Source organism: Erinaceus europaeus, chromosome 1 (assembly GCF_950295315.1).
Source record: "Erinaceus europaeus chromosome 1, mEriEur2.1, whole genome shotgun sequence".
Lineage (NCBI taxonomy): Eukaryota > Metazoa > Chordata > Mammalia > Eulipotyphla > Erinaceidae > Erinaceus > Erinaceus europaeus.
This window is the reverse complement of record NC_080162.1, coordinates 32,855,019-32,873,654: the sequence shown is the minus strand read 5'-3', so window position 1 is coordinate 32,873,654 and position 18,636 is coordinate 32,855,019. Positions and strand designations below refer to the sequence as shown.

The 18,636-nt window shown below is 55.2% G+C and overlaps 1 protein-coding gene across 1 annotated transcript; it reads right to left on the bottom strand.

Annotated features, from left to right (window-relative positions):
• Positions 1-6,333: 6,333 nt before the first annotated feature.
• On the bottom strand, positions 6,334-10,814 carry HRH3 (histamine receptor H3). Its single transcript, XM_060179640.1, has 3 exons — positions 10,422-10,814; positions 9,250-9,416; positions 6,334-8,342 (listed from the first exon to the last, which is right to left on the bottom strand). Exons 1-3 carry the CDS (start codon positions 10,678-10,680, stop codon positions 7,419-7,421), a joined length of 1,350 nt encoding a protein of 449 aa, XP_060035623.1. The 5' UTR covers positions 10,681-10,814; the 3' UTR covers positions 6,334-7,418.
• Positions 10,815-18,636: the final 7,822 nt, after the last annotated feature.

Sequence of the window (18,636 nt, the reverse complement as noted above, 5' to 3'; positions counted from 1 at the left end):
AGGGCTTGGTGCCTGCACCATGAATCCACTGCTCTTGTTTCCCTTTTGTTGCCCTTGTTGTATCATTATTGTGGTTATTGTTGTTGTTGTTGTTGTTATTGATGTCGTTGTTGGATAAGACAGAGAGAAATGGAAAGAGGAGGGGAAAACAGAGGGGGAGAGAAAGATAGACACCTGCAGACCTGCCTCACCACTTGTGAAGCAACATCCCTGCAGGTGGGGAGCCTGGGGCTCAAACCAGGATCCTTGCGCCAGTCCTTAAGCTTCACGCCATGTGCACCCACTGCACTACTGCCCGACCCCCATAAAATAATTTTTTAAATGTGAATGGTGGCACCAAAAGACAACAGAAACTACAGATCTTGTCCTGCCTTCTCATCCCAAGCACACACTAAGCCACCTCTTCTAGATAGTTCAGTAAGAATCTATTCCTAAGACCTGTGATCACTCTGGGTGATTTGTACTCTGGTGGATTGGATATCATAGTTATTTTTCTGTCTTTTAGTCTCCCTTTACGGTTTCTTCTCCTGGATGTTCAGCATCCAGCTCTTTCCCCCTGGAGATTTCCTGGCTTGTGTTCTCCATCTCCTGCTCCCCACTTTCATCCCCAAAATCTGTCATCCCCAGTTATTGAGTTCCGATGTCCACTTGCTCCAGAGAACTCACTCCAGGCTCCTTACTGTAGGGCTCCAAGGGTGCAGGAGGGCTTGAGGTACCCGCCAGCAGCCCTGCCCTCAGCCCCACCCTTCTGGTGAGCCACCATTCTGTCCTCTCTATGTTGGTCTCCATACTTAGGGTTTCTCCTTTACTTGTTCCTTTCCTGTTATCATCATAGTGAGGTTGAAACAGATGTAGAAGCAAATGGACATGCTTCTGCTTCCCAGTGTAGAAAGGCCTGGAAAGCCTTGGGGCCCCAATAGCTACTGTGTGACTAAAACTCTGACTTGGGAAACAGATGGAATTCCTCCTAATGGCCACATCTCTGTGGCACCCGTACCTAAGAAGTGAACTCTACCTTTAGCCTGGGATGGCTGGTGGCCTGTCCTGACTTATAGGATGCAGACAAATGACCATGTGGTCCACTCTCAGGACCACAATGAACAGGTTAGTGGCAGCTAAAGTTAGATTCATTTGTGTTTCTTTTAGTAAGAAGGCCCCTACCAGCACCCAGCATGTGACAGATCCAGGCTGGCTGCATGTGTTAACAGCTCCCTTACCCACCTACAGAATCTGAGTCATATGTGGTCAGTCTGGCCAGTGGCTTGCAGCATCGTGCATCTGGAACTCTGAGACATTGACCGCTGGGCAGCCTGGCTAGGGTGGACCTTCAGGGCCAATGCTTGGGAACTGCTAAGGAATATCTGGGATCCATAGATACCTATAGGGGACATCCAAATGGTTCCAGTTCTGGTCTCAGGAAGAATCTGTGTGGTTCCAATAGGATCCTGTTGTCCAGTGGCCCTCACAGAGCTGCTGGCCTACAGGGCATGGGGCCTCAAACCAGGGGTTCTAACTCCCTGCAGTACAGATCTGGGACCCTCTGCCTGCCCAGTATGTCTAAAATACCTACATTCAAATTTGATTCATTTGGATTTAGGGATTATCTCTGTTAAAATGTAAATCTTCACCTCTTCCTAAAATCGTCACTAATCACACTTTAGTATAAATTAATGGTTGGAGGGAACAGTAGAGAGGAGGATGGGTCTTGGGACAGAGAAGAGTCAGCTCAGGTGGACCAGGGAAGGACCAGTGAGGAACTACCCAGCTACCCAGCTTCTGAGGACTCTGGTTCTGCCAAACAGAGGGACCAGCCAAGCTGAGTCCCTGGAAGCAGGGGGAGGGCGGGCTCTGCCCTTAACTCCTACGCCTCAGCACTGAGTCGGGTATGCTGGACTGTAAAGATCGCCCAGCATCTAAAGCAGAAGCATTTAAAGATCATCAGCTTCGTCATATTTGAATTTGGAAGCTGGTGTGACTTTGGGGTGTTTTTAACCCAGAGCAGTTCCCACGGCGCTCACCACCCTCCTCCTCTCCTTGCAGTCACAGTTGTCGTCTTCCTCCTTTCTCCGGTGAAGGATATTTTTGTGCCCACCCCGTTCTGTGTCTGACAGATCTCACAACGAGGCCCCACATCTGCACTCAAGGCCTGTTTCCCAGGACCTTGGTTAGTGGAAGAAGAATCCAAGGACAGTGCTGTGGACAGGAGGGTGTCTCTTGCATTTGGGGGTCCCAGCTTCTTGACCTTTCTATCCCTAAGACCCAATGTTTTTTTGTTTGTTTGTTTGTTTTTGCCTCCAGGGTTATTGCTGGGGCTTGGTGCCTGCACTACGAATCCACTGCTCCTGGAGGCCAATTTTCCCACTTTGTTGTCCTTGTTGCCCTTGTTCTTGTTGTTGTAAAAGCTGTTGTTGGATAGGACAGAGAGAAATGGAGAGAGGAGGGAAAGACAGAGGAGGAGAGAAAGACATCTGCAGACCTGCTTTACCACCTGTGAAGCGACCCCTTGCAGGTGGGGAGCCTGGGACTCGATCCAGGATCCTTAAGCAGGTCCTAGCACTTTGTACCATGTGCGCCTAACCCGCTGCACTACCACCCAGCCCCTCCTCCCCCAGACTCAATGTGTTAAAAGATAGCTCCCTTCCAACAACCACTGCACACAACTAGTTATTTACTAACTGATTAACTTAGGGCCAGATACCTCGCTGAGTAGGGTGTGCACATTGCCTATCACATAGCCCAGGTTTGAGCCCTGGTACCACAAAGGAGATGCTATGGCACAAAAGGAATGTTGGGGCCAGGTGGTGGCACACCTGGTTGAGTGTATGTGCTACAATGCACAAGGACCCAAGTTCAAGCCCCTGGTCTCCTGTAGGGGGAAAGTTTCATGAGTGGTGAAGCAGTGCTGCAGTTGTCTCTGTCTTTCTCCTTCTCTACCTTCCCCTTCTCAATTTCTGGCTGTCTCTATCCAGTAAATAAAAGCTATTAAAGAAAGTTTAAAAAAAGAAAGAAATCTTCATTAAAAAAGAAAATAAATGCCAGTGTTGTAGTCTCTCTCTGAATAAAGTGGAGCAGTAAAACTGCATATCCCCACCCCCACACACAGTTAATTTACCCATTTCTTATTAATGAAAAGACTTCCCATGGGCAGGCATGATCTGTGTCCTCCTAAGAAAGATGGGTGCCAGCCCAGCATGTCTCAGAACAAATCCCCACCTTACATGGACTTGACAAAGGGGGCTTAATGATCCAGGGCCAGAAAGAGCCAGATTCTTCAAACAAGACTGGATCCGGGTGAGCAGACTATCTCCAGCATTCAGCATAACTCTCTTCTGCATGGTTGGCACTAGGGGTGCTTTCTCCATGGAGTGGCCTATACTAGGACAGCAGCCCCTGATGGAGGAAACACCTGCTTCCCAGGGTCCCGCCAAAATCCCAGGATGGCTGGGTTGAAGATGTGCACCACCTGGCATGGTGACCCAAACCAGCCACACCTGTCCTGAATCCAGTGATGGGGCTGGCCCTGGAGTCACTGGAGTGAAGGGAGTGTGGGTGCCCAAAGGAAAGCAGGGGCTGCTATTATTATTAGAGAACAAGGGACGGAGCAGCTAGAAGGGCAGGCATGCATGTCCTGAGTGTGCTCCAGGTGCCCTAGCATTCCCCTGTACCCCTGTGTGCCCCGGATGCATGCTTTCAGGGAAGAGGAGAGAAGGTGGAAGTAAGATCTGAATGCATGCCCAGGAAAGGAAGAAAACCAGCATCAATGTTGACCTTGTACCTTGACCTTAAGCAGGTCATTTTATTTCTCCATTTCTCAGTCTCACTCATCTGTAAACTGGAAGTATCAGTCCCCACTGTAAAGATTAGACAAATTTAGATGAGAAGAGGGCTCAGAATGTGACCTCAACCATAAGGAGTATTACAACCAGGAGCTCTTCGTGGACTTAACTGGTTTTGTGACAGGCACCTTGAGCATCTTCCTCAGGTACCCCTGGAGCCTAATGCAGCGCCCTAGCCCTGCCGACTTCCCCACTATTCTCTCCTCAGTTTAGGACCCCTAGCCCATCTGGCTGGAATCAGCATTCCTGACTCCTGCCATTCCCACCAGACACCTGCGTGTCCTCAAGAGGAACCTCAGGCCCCCTCAGGAATCCCCAGCCCCACAGCCAGTCACTGGATGTACCCCCTCTAGGGAGGACCAGGCTCTGTTCCCATGACCTTGGTTGCACATTGACTCCTCCCATCCCTGTGTGCCCAAGGTGGCAAGGCGGGCAGCAACTCTGCTCAAATGACCTCCCACCTAGCAGCTCCAAATCCTGTGTTCATCCAGGACAAAATAAGGGTGGGAGGAGGTGATTCTCCAGGTGCCTGCACTGTGGGGATCTCCTACAGCCCCCAGCTGACTACCTTGCTGTCACCTCTGCTTCCTGCCTGACGGGAGGCCCAGGCGCTTCAGGATGGGTGAACACCATGTTGCCTGCTGGGCACACGTGCAAGCGCCTCCAGAAATGGGGGTGCTGGGCAGGGTGAGCCGTGCAGTGGAGGCTGCAGGAACACCTGCTTCAGCCACCCCACTGAGCAGGGCTGAGGGCAACTGAGGTCCCTTAGACCTGCTGGGAAGGAGTCTCAGGAGTCCCATTCATGTCTGAAATTAGTCTCAGTCTCCACACACATCTGTGGGGCTACTGAGGCAGTCCCCTACTCCAATCTCAGCTTCCCCCTCCCCTCCAAACATCTCCTGCCTGGCTTATGCAACTGGACACTGAGACTTCCAACTCCACACCCCACCTGCCCCTCCTCCTCCTGTGCTGACTCAGCAGAAGTACCTCTTCCTTCTCCCTGGCCAGCTCAGCAGTGGACATACAGCAGGTGCTCAATCCCTGCTCCACGTGAAGATCAACAGAACTGAGACTGGTTCTGGAGTTCCTGCCTTTCCTGAACGCACCATCAGGACAATACCCCCTGGTTCTTTGCCCTGGAGGTATAGGATATACCCCGGGAGGGCACAGGCTTGTGGACAGCTCACATGCCATTGTCCCCCTTTGAGCCCTGGGAAGACCCTGTGGAGTAGGAAGCAGACCTAGCCTCAGTAGCTGCTGCATGTGGGACCAGGGAGGAGATGCCTAGTCCCATCTCAGCCTGCAGGATGGAGGAGTGTGTTCCTTGGTGGAGACTGGAGTGGTCAAGGCCCTTAGGGGGTTGCTGCACGTCTGCCACAGGCTCTTTCCTCCCTGGGGGGTGGGGAGGGGTGTTTGTTTGCTTCAGGACAAGGCCCATAAACTCTATGTCTTTCTTCCCTCCTCCTCTGTCCCCACTCGGAGCTGGGAGCAGCAGTTCCCAGAGATTGAAGGCAAAATTGCTTGAAAGCCTGCACTTTTATCCTCCAATTTGTAGCCATTTAGCACGGCCAGGCGGATGGGGCTGCCAGGGCTCCGGCTGTGCTGTGGGCTCATGCGCCCACTGCTGCAGAAATGGCTCTTTGTCCTTCCCCAGACAGCTCCTGGCTGTGGGGCGGGTGCCAGGGGCAGCTGCAAGACCAGGTCATGCAGGGCCAGCGGGAGGCCAGCAGCTCGCCTGCTGACTGTGACCAAGCGGTGGGGGTAGTGCTTCTGAGCTTCCTGGAGGACTTTCCCAGAGCCCCAGCTCCCATCACTGTCGTCACCCCACCCCTCCTACCTCTGCCGAAGGCTTCTGCTCTCTGGTCACTAAGAAGAGGGTCCTGTGTGGCAGGAGGGAATGTGAGTCCAGACTCTGGGGGACATTTTCTGGGTTTATGGAAGGCACAGGGTGGGGTAATGTCTGGGGAGGATTTGCATGTTGTGCATACCCTGTACCCTTCGGGTAGAAGGGCGCTCAACACAGTGGGAGGGTGGGGAGGCTTCCTAGAGGAAGTGGCCTCTGACCCACCAATGTCTGTGTCTCTCATAGATAGGATGGGCAGTCTTGCCCCCTTCTGGTGAGGACAGCGTCCTTCTCCTTGCCCCAGTTCATCCCCCTCTGACCTGCCTCCACACCTTTGCCCAGGATGGTTCATCTGCTCAGAAGCACCCTTTCCTACTCACCCACCCTTACGGTATCTCAACAGGCAGAAGCTCAGGACCAAGAGGAACCAGACCTCTTTTCTAAGAGTGGGGTGGGCAGGCTGCATAGACAGTCTTCCAGTCTCATTCTGAAGGCTAGAGCAAACTTATGAGAGCCTGCCAGCCTCCTGAACAGGAGTAAGGGACTGGGTGACAGTAGGTAGTGTGGGGTGCATGTCCATCCTGGGTGGGCAAGTATGTCCCCAGGGCGCCAACTGAACACCACTCAGCCCACTTCCCATGAAGACTTCAGGAATCAGCACCAATAAAAAAATACACTTTACTGTGGACACGGAGTTAGGGGGCTTCACAGGGGAAGCAGAGCATGCAGAGTGCTATCGGGGTGCATGGGACTTGGCCAAGTGACCCCTTTGAGGTGCACCATCAGCCCCGGAAGCCTCTGCTGGCCTCAGGACCTTCACGGCATGGCTAGATTCCCCAGGCTCCTCGTCCTCCACACTGCAGAGCAAATAGGTGGGAGGGCCTGCCTCAGGAAGGGCAGAGCAGGGTCCAGCCACCCAGGCTGCCCACTGGGGCACAATGCCCAGGGCTGGGGGTGGGGTGGGCAGAAGCAGCTGGCACAGCTCAGGCGGAAGCACAGCACAGAGAAGGAGGGCGTGGGAGCCCACACCTGCCAATCCAGCCCTGAGCTCCTCAGCAATTTTGTCTCTCTTGATTAAACATCTAAGGAACATTGAGTTCACGGACGTGTTTTCATCTTCATCTTCCTGAGACATCAAGTAGGAAAAAACAGGGAATGGCTGCAATGTTTCTGGGGGACACTGGCACTTTGGCGGGCAGACAGAATTGGAGGGAAAAGGCTGAAGGAGTGGGGCCGGGACTAGAGCTAAGGACAGATGCAGCAAAGCCGGTGGCCTGGGCTTGTTGGAGTGGGCAAGTGTGCAGGGGCGGGGTACGGGGCCAATCCCTGGTGGGGATCCCCAGAGCACATGCCAAGCGCTCACTTTGGAAAGAACACTGAGTAGTAATGTGCAAAAGACAGATAGATACCACCAGCCATGGTCCTCTCTGGCAGGTAAACAGCAGAGCTGGGGCCTCGGGATTGTTTCCTGGGGTGGAGCAAGGATCTGGACAGTAGGCTGGCTACCCATATTGGTATTCAGGAGGCCCCTCCAGCCAGCCTGCTGCCTCCATGGCAGGTGGATGGTCTACAAGAGGCTGCCATGGCACGTTAGGTGGGCCAAAGACTCACACGACTCACACCTGGGAGGCTGTGGTGGGAGGCAGCACTACCCAGGTGTCTAGGAATATAGGGACTTGAGTGGGCATGGTGGTGGGAGGGCCCTGTCCCTGTGTCCCAGTGGCCTCTGGCCAGTCAGCTCACTTCCAACAGTGCTCCAGAGAGCTGTGGGGCTGGACTTTGAGCTTTTGGGGGCAGAGCAGTTTGGTGAAGGCGCGGCGGAAGCTGTGGTGGCACAGCGGGTAGAGGACGGGGTTGACTGCCGAGTTGGCCCACAGCAGCCAGAAAGACGTCTCGTACCAGTAGTCAGGGACGCAATGGCCATGGCAAGCAGCTCGGATAATCATCAGGAGTGTGTAAGGGGCCCAGCAGAGGCCGAAGATGCTCACAATGACAGCCAATGACTTGGCCACCTTCTTGTCCCTTGACAACCGGAAGCGCTGGGTAATGCTCTGGGACACCATCTTCATGCGCTTCTCTAGTGATGCTGAGGATGCTGATGGCTTGGAGCCCCTCTTGAGAGAGCGTGGCCGCTCAGTACCCCGGGAGGAGCTGCCTGAGCTAGAGGTGGGTGAAGCTGCAGCACCACCACCACTGCCACCCCCCAGGGCTGCCTCCCCCACCTCTGTGCCCACAACAGCCTCGCCAACCCCGCTCTGGTGCAGTGGCATGGCCTCCCCGCGCCCCTTCTGCCAGCAGCCCCAGCAGCCAGGAGCAGGTGGAGGGGGGGATGACTGGGCCTCAGACTGGGGCTCTGGGCCGGTGGGCTCACGTGCCCCATCTAGCCGGACTCGGGTGCGCCTCTGGATGTTCAGGTAAATGCTGAGGTTGAAGAAGGTGACGCTGAGGAAGGGTGTGAAGAACTCCAGGGTGGAGGCAGTGATGAGGAAGTACCAGTTGTAGAAGAACTCGGCATAGCAGTGGCCCTCAGGGATGGAGCTTCCACCAGACAAGTACTCCCAGCTGAGGATGGCTGGCCCGTATAACAAGAAGGCCAACACCCACACCAGCACCATCTTGCGCACTGCCCGGCGAGTGTCACCCTGCTGGGCCCTGTAAGAAACCTGCGTGGGATGCGCAGGGTCATGAGGAAAGGGGTGAACCCAGGCCCACCAGCTGCCACCAGCCCACCCTGGGTTGCGATAATTTTCCTACCTCTCCCCAGACTTCAGCCCCATATATTCTGTGTTGCTGATGCTGGTCATACTCTCCTATAGCCTTGCTTCCCCTTGCCCCCGCACCACCCCATTTCCCAGACCCTGTTTGTTCCTGGTTGCCCTTTACCACCCCACCATCATGGAATTCCCAAGGATGCCTTGTCATGCCTATCTATTGAGTAGCTGTCCTATGCCAGAGGGCTCTATACTCACACCCTTAGGATGTTACCTTAATCTCCAGTCAGTATTGTTCCCAGGAGGGAGAGCCCACAGGTAGATCAGCTCTAGAGAGTAAACTGGGGCTTGACCCAGATATATCTGTCCCTGAGCTCATGCTCTCTGCTTCCTATTCTGATGAGTAGGATATAAGTGGTCCCTGGGCAGAGAGTCTGATAAATTGATATAAAAAAAGAGAGGGCAAAAGTGCCACTGGCCACATACCCAGAAGGCATGGACACCAGAAGCCCAGAGGTCCAAGTGCCACTAACACAAAGGATATTTGTGGATCTAGGAGCCCACGTCTATCTTCCTGGACACATATGTGAGGGGTACCACCAAGATAATACAACACAGCCCCCCTCCCCTTAACTCCTGCATCTATTCCAGGTGCTGAGTGCTACCCTTCCTATAGGAACTTCTTGGTTGTCCTAAACCAGTCCTTTTGGCAACAAATGACCACTGAGTGTTAGCTAGTGTCAGCGGTGCTTTGAGGGGCACCAGGCCTGCTGAGCACCTCCCAGGACTCGAAAGAGACCTTCTCTGCCTCGGTTTCCTGCAGCCACTCCTGCCAGCCCCTCCTCAGGCCTGGACTCACAGCTCGGGTGACTGAGAGGAAGCGGTCGTAGCTGATCAGCACGATGTTGAAGACGGAGGAGGTGCAGAGCAGGTAGTCCACCACTAGCCACAGCTTGCAGAGGCCCCTGCTGAAGGGCCAGCGGCCGGTCAGCACATATGGCACATACAGAGGGATGCAGAAGGCCCCTGTGGGAGGAGAGGGACACTGTAGGCCATGGCATGAGACCCACTATGTGGACAGACAGGCAGGGCTGGGGGGGTCACATGATGGCTACCATTCTGGGACCGGCAACCTTCTCTCCCCCTCTCCCAGTCACCCCATCTTCTTGCACACCTCCACCCTTGCCCAGCTCCCCTTCCATGGCCTACACTGGGGAGAAGGAGGGAAGATCCAGGCTTGGGGTATCTGTGGGTACCAGGGGACCCCCCCCCCCCGAGATTCCACACTTGGCAGTCTTCTTCCCTAGTCTTTCCAGTCTCCAAAGGGAGAAGAAAGATTTCTCTCTCTCTCCTCCTTCCTGATGGGTCCCAGCCCCTACCATGGCCTTTGCACAGCCCTTTGCTACCAGCTCAAAGCCTGAGAAAAGCCTTTCTTTGAACTCAAAGGGTACTTAGCTGTCGCAAGGCCAGCCACCCACACCGCCAAGCCTGCTCAGAGCGTCTGGCAGACGCACCTCCCAGCCCCAACAGGTGTCTGGCGCTCCGGCCCCCTCGGCGCCCCGCCCCCCAGCAGGCAGCAGCGCACGGACACGTGAGAGCGCGCTTCTGCTAGCAGCTCCTGCACCTCCCCGCCTTCCCTACGGTCTCCTCCCCCCAACGCGGCTGTAGCACCCCCCGGCCGTGTCCCTTCCCCAGCCCCCATCCCTCGCTATGCCCTCCACGCGTCCGATGTCCGCGGCAGCCTTTGTTTGGCTACCGAGCAGGAGCCAGCACTGCCCTGGCTGCCGCGGCGCTGTGCGCCTCACCGCGCTCCCGCCCGCTCCGGCCCTTCCCCGGGGACAACCTCCCCAGCCCGCATCCTACAGAACTTCGCCCGCGCCCACCGCCCCACAAGTCCCGGGCTCCCCCCTCCCAGAGCTGGCCCCGTAGCCGGGAGCATGCCCGAGCCAGAAGCACCCCAAGTCCACGCTCCAATTCCCACTGGCCGGGCCAGGCGGAGCGCCTCGGCTGGGGCAGGGGTGGGGGCTTTACCCACGAGGAAGTCGGAGATGGCGAGGTTGAGCAGAAAGAAGTTGTTCTGGGTGCGGAGGCTCGAGTCGGCCACGAAGGCGAGCATGACCAGCGCGTTGCCCAGCACCGTGGCCACAATGAGCAGCGCCATGAGCGCGGCCAGCACCGCGGTCCAGGCGGCGGAGAAGCCGCGCGCCCCGCCCGCCGCCGCCGCCGCCGCCGCCTCGCCTGCCAGCGCCCCCGACGCGTTCAGCAGCCCGTCGGGCGGCGCGCGCTCCATGGCCCCGCCGGCTCACGCGGCGCCGGGGCGCGGAGCTGGGTGCGGACCGCCGGCCCGACGGCCGCGGGGGGGGCCCGTCTGAGAGGAACCTGGTCTTTGCGGGCTCTCGGCCCCGCCGGGCTCCCCGGGGGGTGCCCGGCTCATGGTCCGCGGGCACCGAGGCCGGGGCCGGGGTCGGGGCGCGCGGGCCGAGGGGATCCGGGCCGGAATCCGAGCCGACTGGAGTCAGCGGCTCGACCGCTGCAGCCGGGGCAGAGCAGTAGCGGAGCGGGAGCCCGAGCTACCGGAGTGTCCGAGCGCCGGGAGCGCAGCGCGCAGCGGAGTGCGCCCCGCGCGCAGCCCGCCGCCCCCGGCGCCCCGCGCAGCGCCCCCGCCATTGGCTGCTGCCCTCGCCCCGCCCCCGCCCCGCCCCCGCCCCGCCCGGCGCCGGCAGCACCACGGACAGCGCCGCGTGCCCGCCGGGCGGGCTGTAGCCCCAGCCCGATGCGCACAGCGGCTGGCTGCGAGCCCAGCGCGGACACCGCCGCGCGCCGGGACTGGGGGCCTTCCTTGCGTGCGCCCACCCGCACACACTGGAGCCAATATTGAGCCTTGCGACCTGCTTCCTGGCTTCGGCACCTATGACCCCCTGGTCCGCCCTCGTGGGGAACCAGGGCGCTTGGGGAGGGGGGCTAGGGACTGGTGGGTAGAAACCTCCGCTCTCAGGGAATTTGCCCCGCTAGACCACTCCTCATTTCATTGTTTGGGCAAGCGGGTTTGTTGGGTGGTGGCGGCGGCGGCTGGCGGTGGTGTGGTGGGAGTAAAGTCCCAAAGAGAAAGGGTGGGAGGGGTCTCGAAAGCAGGTGTTCTGGCCAAGAGTCCGCTCCGCGCACCATGTGCTTGGCACTTGGGGTCTGTTTCCTGGCGGGGAGGGCCCAGCGCAGGGTCCAGGGTGACCTGTCAGGCATAGACAGATGTGGAGTTACATAAGGGAAGATGAGGCGCCTGAGCGGACCCAGCTGGGAGGGGAGCACTCCACCTGAGCCTCAGGACACACCAGGTTGAGGGGGGGAGCGGCAAGCAGCTTGTAACCGGGTCACAGATCCTCCCCTCCACGGACAGCACTGGCGAGGGTCACTCACTGCTGCAGTGACAGACGAGGTCACTGTGCTTCGGGTGGGGTGCAGCCAAGGCGACCGAGATTGCGTTAGCGCCAGTGGGAGGGGGTGAAGAGGAGAGGCGGCAGGAGGGAGCGCCCCCTCCCCCCCCCAGACACGCGCTCAGTTAGACAGGGTCAAGGACAGACTTATCAGGAGACACTTGCAGCGAGACAGACAGACACGCCCACAGGCAGACACACTGACACCCACAGGCAGGGAAGCAGCCACCCAGCGTCAGGCTGGGGACCCACACCCGGCAGTTAGACACACACACATCAGACAGCAGACAGCGAGAGAACAGTGCCCGAGGGAGAGGGAGGCAGCGACTCAGATCTGTCGCCAGAGGCACACATCTGCGGAATCCTAGAAAAAGGACCGAGATGCACATCTGCGTGGGAGAGGGGCGGTGAAGCTGGGGGGGGGGCGCTGCAGATGGCCCCCAGGTGCTGGCACACATGCACCCCACACCTATCGCAGCTACCAGAGCACGTGGGAACCCACCCTTCCCGCTGTCCCAAGACGTGCTTCCAAAACTTTTCTAAGTTAAGGGCCTCAGTGTACATACTCTTCCTCCCCCCCAAACCTTCACTCTAGCCCCCCACTACTCTGTGCCCTGGGGGAAGGGTGCAGGGATGAGCTTCTCCAGGATGCTTGGGTACTCTGCTTCTCTTATAGCTTCCCTTCCTCTAACTGCTTCCCTTTCCTCTTGTGACATCTCACCTTGCCTAGTGAGAAGTCCCTGCCAGAACCAGTAGGGAAGGACAGGGTTTGCTGCTAAACCCCAAAACTGGTCATTCAACCTTCCTTTGACCTTTGGTGTCAATCACAACTCACTGTCCTCATGGCCAGCCAGCAGCTCATTATGGAGTGGACCCTGTCAGGTGCCAACTCTGGTCAAACTGTGCTGTGTGGGCACCCTGGCTCCTGAATGTAGTTGGGTGGGACTCTGACTTTGCCATCCTCTGTTGAGGGTCCCCAGGCCTATCCTGTGTCCCCATCTTGGAATGGGGACTATTGCTCATCAGCCAGGGTGGAGAGTCCAATAGAAGAGGCAGCAAGGAAGATAGACTCTTCACTGTTTCATGAAGCCAATTTGACAGTCCTTATGGCTCTCCATATTCTGGTGTTTTCTCTGCTGATATTTGATCCCACAGTACTTATTAGGGGGTTGTGTGTGTGGTGGGTGGACTCAGTTCCGATCAAGCACTGGAGGTTAGGACTATGTGATTTGGGAGAGTTACTAAATTTTTCTGGGTTTAAATATTTCCCTTATGAATCAGGATCACCAGGAGGGGGGCTAGAGTTGGACCAGGGCTTGAGAAAGGCCATGGCCACACAGTAGTGGGCCAAGTATGTTTTTTTTAATTATCTTTATTTACTTGATAGAAACCGTCAGAAAGCAAGAGGGAAGGGGGAGGGAGAGAGGGAGAGAAATAGACACCTGCAGCACTGCTTCACCACTCTCAAAACTTTCCTGCTGCAAGTGGAGACCAGGGGCTCAAATCTGGGTCTTGTGCATTGTAACATGTGTGCTCAACCAGGTGTGCCACCACCAGTCCCTGGCAAGTATGTTTATGAGTGCCCATATGCTCTACTAGGACAGGGATCACTTTACAGAACAGGAAACCACCAACTAAGGTCACACAAAGCCAGAGGACCCTCTCTAAATGGTCCCTCTCAGCAAACTTGCCAAACTATGGGGCCTTGATCTTGACTGGACAACAACCTGGTGTCTCTTGGACTTGTTCCAGCTGTCAGGGAAACTTGAGGTGAATGGGGCATACCTCCATGTGGCTGCTCACAGGGCACTTACTTACCCAGGGACTCTATCCCAAGGGGTAGGTATTCACATTTTAGATGGTAGGGAATCTGTCACAGCCTTGGGAAAGGCTAACTGAGAATGGTGACCAGGGCAGGACTCTACTTCTGACTCCCTCAGATCTGTCCCCCTAGAGAGAGTGGCCTTGGACCCCAGTTTTTCTGTTTGTCAAAACCAGCTAATTTGTCAAATGTCCAGTCCAACTAGGAGGTCACTGAGTAAATAAGTCATTCATCTGAACCCAGCCACATTTGCCAAAGAAGACCCCTATGAGCTCCTCCTATAAGAAAACAGCTTATCACGAATTACCTGCTTCATTTGTTCACCCACTCTGTAAGCTTTATTGAGTGCCAACTATATCCCAGGCACATACCAAGAGGTTCTAATAGATGAGGCCACTTAATGCAGGGATAAGTAATACCTGTGTCACATGGTTGTTAGTGGTGGGAAAGATAAGAAGCAAAGAAGGGGGCAGTCAAGCGGTAGCACATCGGGTTAAGTACATGTGGCGCAAAGCACAAGGACCAGCGTAAGGATCTGGGTTTGAGTCCCCGGCTTCCCACCTGCAGGGGAGTCATTTCACAGGCAGTGAAGCAGGTCTGCAGGGGTCTCTCTTTCTCTCCCTCTCTGTCTTCTCCTCCTCTCTCCATTTCTCTCCATTTCCTGTCCAACAACGATGACATCAACAACAACAATAACAACAACAACAATAATTTAAAAAAGGGGGCAAAAAAAAAGAAGCAAAGAAGGGGATGAAGTACTGAAAGGGAGTATGAATGAACCCCCAGTTCTAGCTTCAAGAAGGAATCTACAGCATGGGGTATAGAATGTTTACAGCCCCGTGGTAGTGCTATTGTGGTCTGCTGCTGAGTTAGAACAAAGGTCACATTCAAGGGTAGCCTTGAAAGACCAAAGGACATGATTTCCCCACGTGAGGAAATTTTGGCTCCTGGTGGTGACTGTGGTCCAGCTGACAAGATGTCTGGGTTCAAGGGCAGCTATGACTATTCTGGGGTAGGAAGGAGGATGGAGGTGGATGCATGTGGTTCTGAGATGGAGCCATGCTGGTGAACAAGTGACTGTGGCTTGTCACTGAAGGCTTCTATGTCACATACTAACACCTACCAACAACATTCCCCCCCAGAGCTGGAAAGACAGCAGAAATAGAGCGGACATACCAGAGGCCATACCTGGGCCAGGAGTCTGCACTCCAATCTGTAAAGTTGAATGTGACTGCTTTGATGTCTGACCCTCTTGCAAATCCAGGGTCCTCTGCTCAGACCTCATTAAGTCTAGTTGCTCAATGTGAGCGCATTTCTGTCTAGTGTTGAACTGATGATATGATGCTAGGCTTTTCCCATACTGGATAGGCAGTTCATTCTCAGATACTTGTTCAGGGGTGGGCCTGCTTTCTTTTCGTACAAAGGGTGCACCATACTCCAGGGTCTTAGGGAGACCTGTTCCACAGGTGCAGGGCCCACCTCCTCCCAGGGAAGTACCTTATAGAGTCCCCCAGAGGACGGCATGGTGTGAAGGAATAGGCAAAGTCTTTGGGAAGAGTAATCAGGGCACAATGGGACCCTACAATCTGAGCAGGTAGAGACTGAATTGCCATGGGGTATTTTGGAAGAGAGCCCATTGGGGTCCCTGCCCTGAATGTCCACACCTTCCCTCCTAGATCAATCAGAGGAGCTCTGGCTGCAGAAACAAAGTTGGGTGTGGACAATGGCAGGCCCGCAGGAGACAGTCCTGTGTACCAAGCTGTCAAGGGTAGCTGGCTTTGCCCATCTGCCTTCACTGTGCTAGAAAAACCTTTCTTCTTCATCACCCATGTGCCAGCACTGTGCCCAAGAGCTCTGTTTGCCCTACTGTTTGGGAACTGAGCCCCTTAACAAAAAATAATGTGGGGGCTGCCAGGGCCCATCAGAAGGGCCATCATGCTATGGGTTACATCAAGGCACAGTGGCCTGGAAGCTTTGGGATTGCACGTTTAGCACTGACACCCCTTCAGGAGATCCACCCAGTGCTTTCTTCCTGCAGGAGTTCATTTGAATATGGGAATGAAGACACTTCTTTTTTTGTTCCTTGCCTTTTTTTTTTTTTTTTCCTGGTGACATTCTGAGCCAGCTCTGGGTTTGTCCTGATGAGCTTGGAGCCTGAGTGTGATCAGAATGGCTCCTGAAGTATGAAAGCCCAATCTGATCTCCTTGTTTTGAGGGACAGTGCTGAATTGAGCTCAGGGCCCAGGTGGCAGGAAGGAGAAAGAGGACAGGAGAACTAGGTAGATAGTTGCCATGGTTTGGTTTCAAGTGACAAAACCAATACAAACTAAGGAAAAGAAGGGACATTTGTAGTCACTGGCTGTACAGTCCAGGGTGTGGGCTTCAGACATGGCTGCATCCAAGAACTCAGAGACTGCTGCTTCTTTCTGTCTGTTCCCTCAGGTATACCTCATTCCCAAAAAGGAATGTTCCTCTCAGAGTTCTCTCACAAGCTGCCCTTCTGTCTTTTTGTCCACTCTCTGGGAGGAAGAGGGGACTGCCAAAAGAACCCCAGAATCAGCTCTACTGGCTGGTTCAGACAATCAATGACTGGACCAATTATGGTACCTGAACTTGCAGTGTGGGGGGAAATTCTTCAATCCCCCCCATGGAGATTAGAGGAAGAAGGGAGAAGAGAGATGGCAGACAGGTGAGGCCACATTGTCCTGGAAGTCCTTATGAGGGATTATGGCCTTTCCCCAAAATTGCCAAGGCCTGGCCTTGGGATGGCAATAGGCTCACATTGACAGCTCAGTGACAGCCCTTCCCCCCCCCCTCCCAGGGAGCTACAGCAGGGTGAGGGAGGCCAGTAGACTATATACATGCCCTTTCACTTGGCTGCTATGAGCACACATGAAGGGCAAGAAATGAGGGTAAGTAAGAGAGCAAGGACAGGGGTGGGAGGGGGTGACTGTCCTACATCAGGCCCAACTGGGCCTGTCCTCTAACTGTTCCATGCCCACCTGGAGCCAATGCTGCCAGTTTCAGAGATAGGACCCCCTCAAGGAAAGAAAAACTCAAACCCCAATTCAGTCCCTACTTGTCTATCTTGGGAACTCCCTGCCTCTGGGTCCTGGTCTCCACACACCGTCTAAGGCTGGAGGTATTCCAGAGTTTGGGGAGTCCTTAGGAGCTCTAGGTCTGATTTCTTACCCAAGTGCTCCTTCTTCCTAAGGACAGGTGAGGGTACCCCAGCACAAGAAAAGGTGATTTCAGGAGGTCTCCCTGGAGGAGATGCTGAGAGGACTGGATGTCTGGTCTGAGGGGCATGAGCCGGCATGGGGGGCAGTATGGGAAGTGGAGAGTCCAAAAGGGTATCTTGACCCTAGAAATTTCTCTGCATGGAGTAGGCTGCTGTTTGAATGACTGGAAGGAAGCTCCCCCAGGTGCTGAGCAAGTGATGGAGAAGAGAAGAGAGCAGGCAGACGCCTCCATGAGCCTTCTCCAGAACTGGGTCTGCTGGTGGGGCCTGGGTTAGGAAGGCTTTGGGGGATAAGAGAGGAATTATGTACCTGAATTAATTAGGGAGGAGTGGGCACCACCTGGATGTGTCCCCACACCCCCTAGAAGTACTGTGTGGGGCCTACCAGGGCAGCAGGCCCACATCAGTGGGGACAGACACCCAAGCCGACACACCATGACTTCTGGTCTGCATGGCTCCAAGGCTTCAGTTCAGGCTTGTCCCATGAGGCTCTGGATAGAAAATGCCAGCCTGGGCAGAGCTGGGGATGGGGGACACTGACTGAGGACATAGCCCTGGGGCTAGTGGATAGTGGGTGGTGGTGAAGAGTTATGTGTAGTAGCCCATAGTACTTTCTGACGCCTGAACCCCACTCCCATGTTCCTGGGAAATGTCCTTTATGGAGGAGAAGGCTGACCTTCTGCTTGATCTGCCTGCTGGCTGGTGGCTGGCCTGATGCCAGCTGCCACCCACCTGCCCTTGAGGTCCTTTCCTCTCATGAAAGTGTTCTATGCCTTTTGCCCAGAAGCTCACCAGCACAGCACAATGGAGCCCTGTGTTGTCCTGGCCTGAACCCCCAGCCTTGCTTCCTTCTAGGCTCCTGTCACTCATAGGGCCTCTCCTGCGGTAGTTGGCTTAATGGCCCTGGGGTCAGTGCTGATGAGGTAAACTGTAGTTCATTCTGCAGGCCCAGGCCTGGGGAAAGGTTGGCAGGCTGACATGGGTAGTGGGCATCAGGACACCCTCCCCTGGATGGCACAGCTGAGTTTAGCAACATGGGGCAGAGTAGTTGCTGCACTGGGCATGTTGGCAGCCCTGGGGGGGGGGGGTGTCTGACAGCTGTCCAGGTTGATCTCTGTCTAGAAGCTGACTTGCTTGCTCTGGGAGTGAGGTTTGGAGCCCTTCTGCAGACCCCACTAGGTCTCACACCCCAGGACTAGCCGGGATCCTAGCAGAGAGGTAGCCACCCACCTTCTTCTCTTGCCAGAGAACATTCCCTCCCCCAACTTCCCAAACTGGAAGGCTCACTCCACCTGGCACTTCCTGGGCCACCTGTACCATCTCGAGGTTACTCCAGGTCAGGAGCTGCCAATCTGAGTGCCCAGGCAAGCAGTATGACTGTATGTACATATGTTATGTGCACAGTCATGCATATGCCTGCACCCTGGCACCTGGGTGTGACTCTGATTAGAGCCCTAGGCTCCCTTTCTGCCCAGGCAGTCACCACTGGCCAAGCAGAGGGACTGGAGTGAAGGTCACATGGGAGCTGCTGCTTTTTTCCCCTAGACATTAATTAATTAATTATTCAGAGAGACATACAATGAGAGAGAAAGAGAGATACCAGAGACTGCTCATCTCTAGCTTATGGTGGTACTGAGGATTGAATCTGGGACCTTGGAAACTCAGGCTTTTTGCATAGCCATGCAAAATAATTTGCAAGACTTTTATGTTGTCTCCCCAATCTGCTTTTTTATTTTAGCTAGGGCTTTGCTGCAG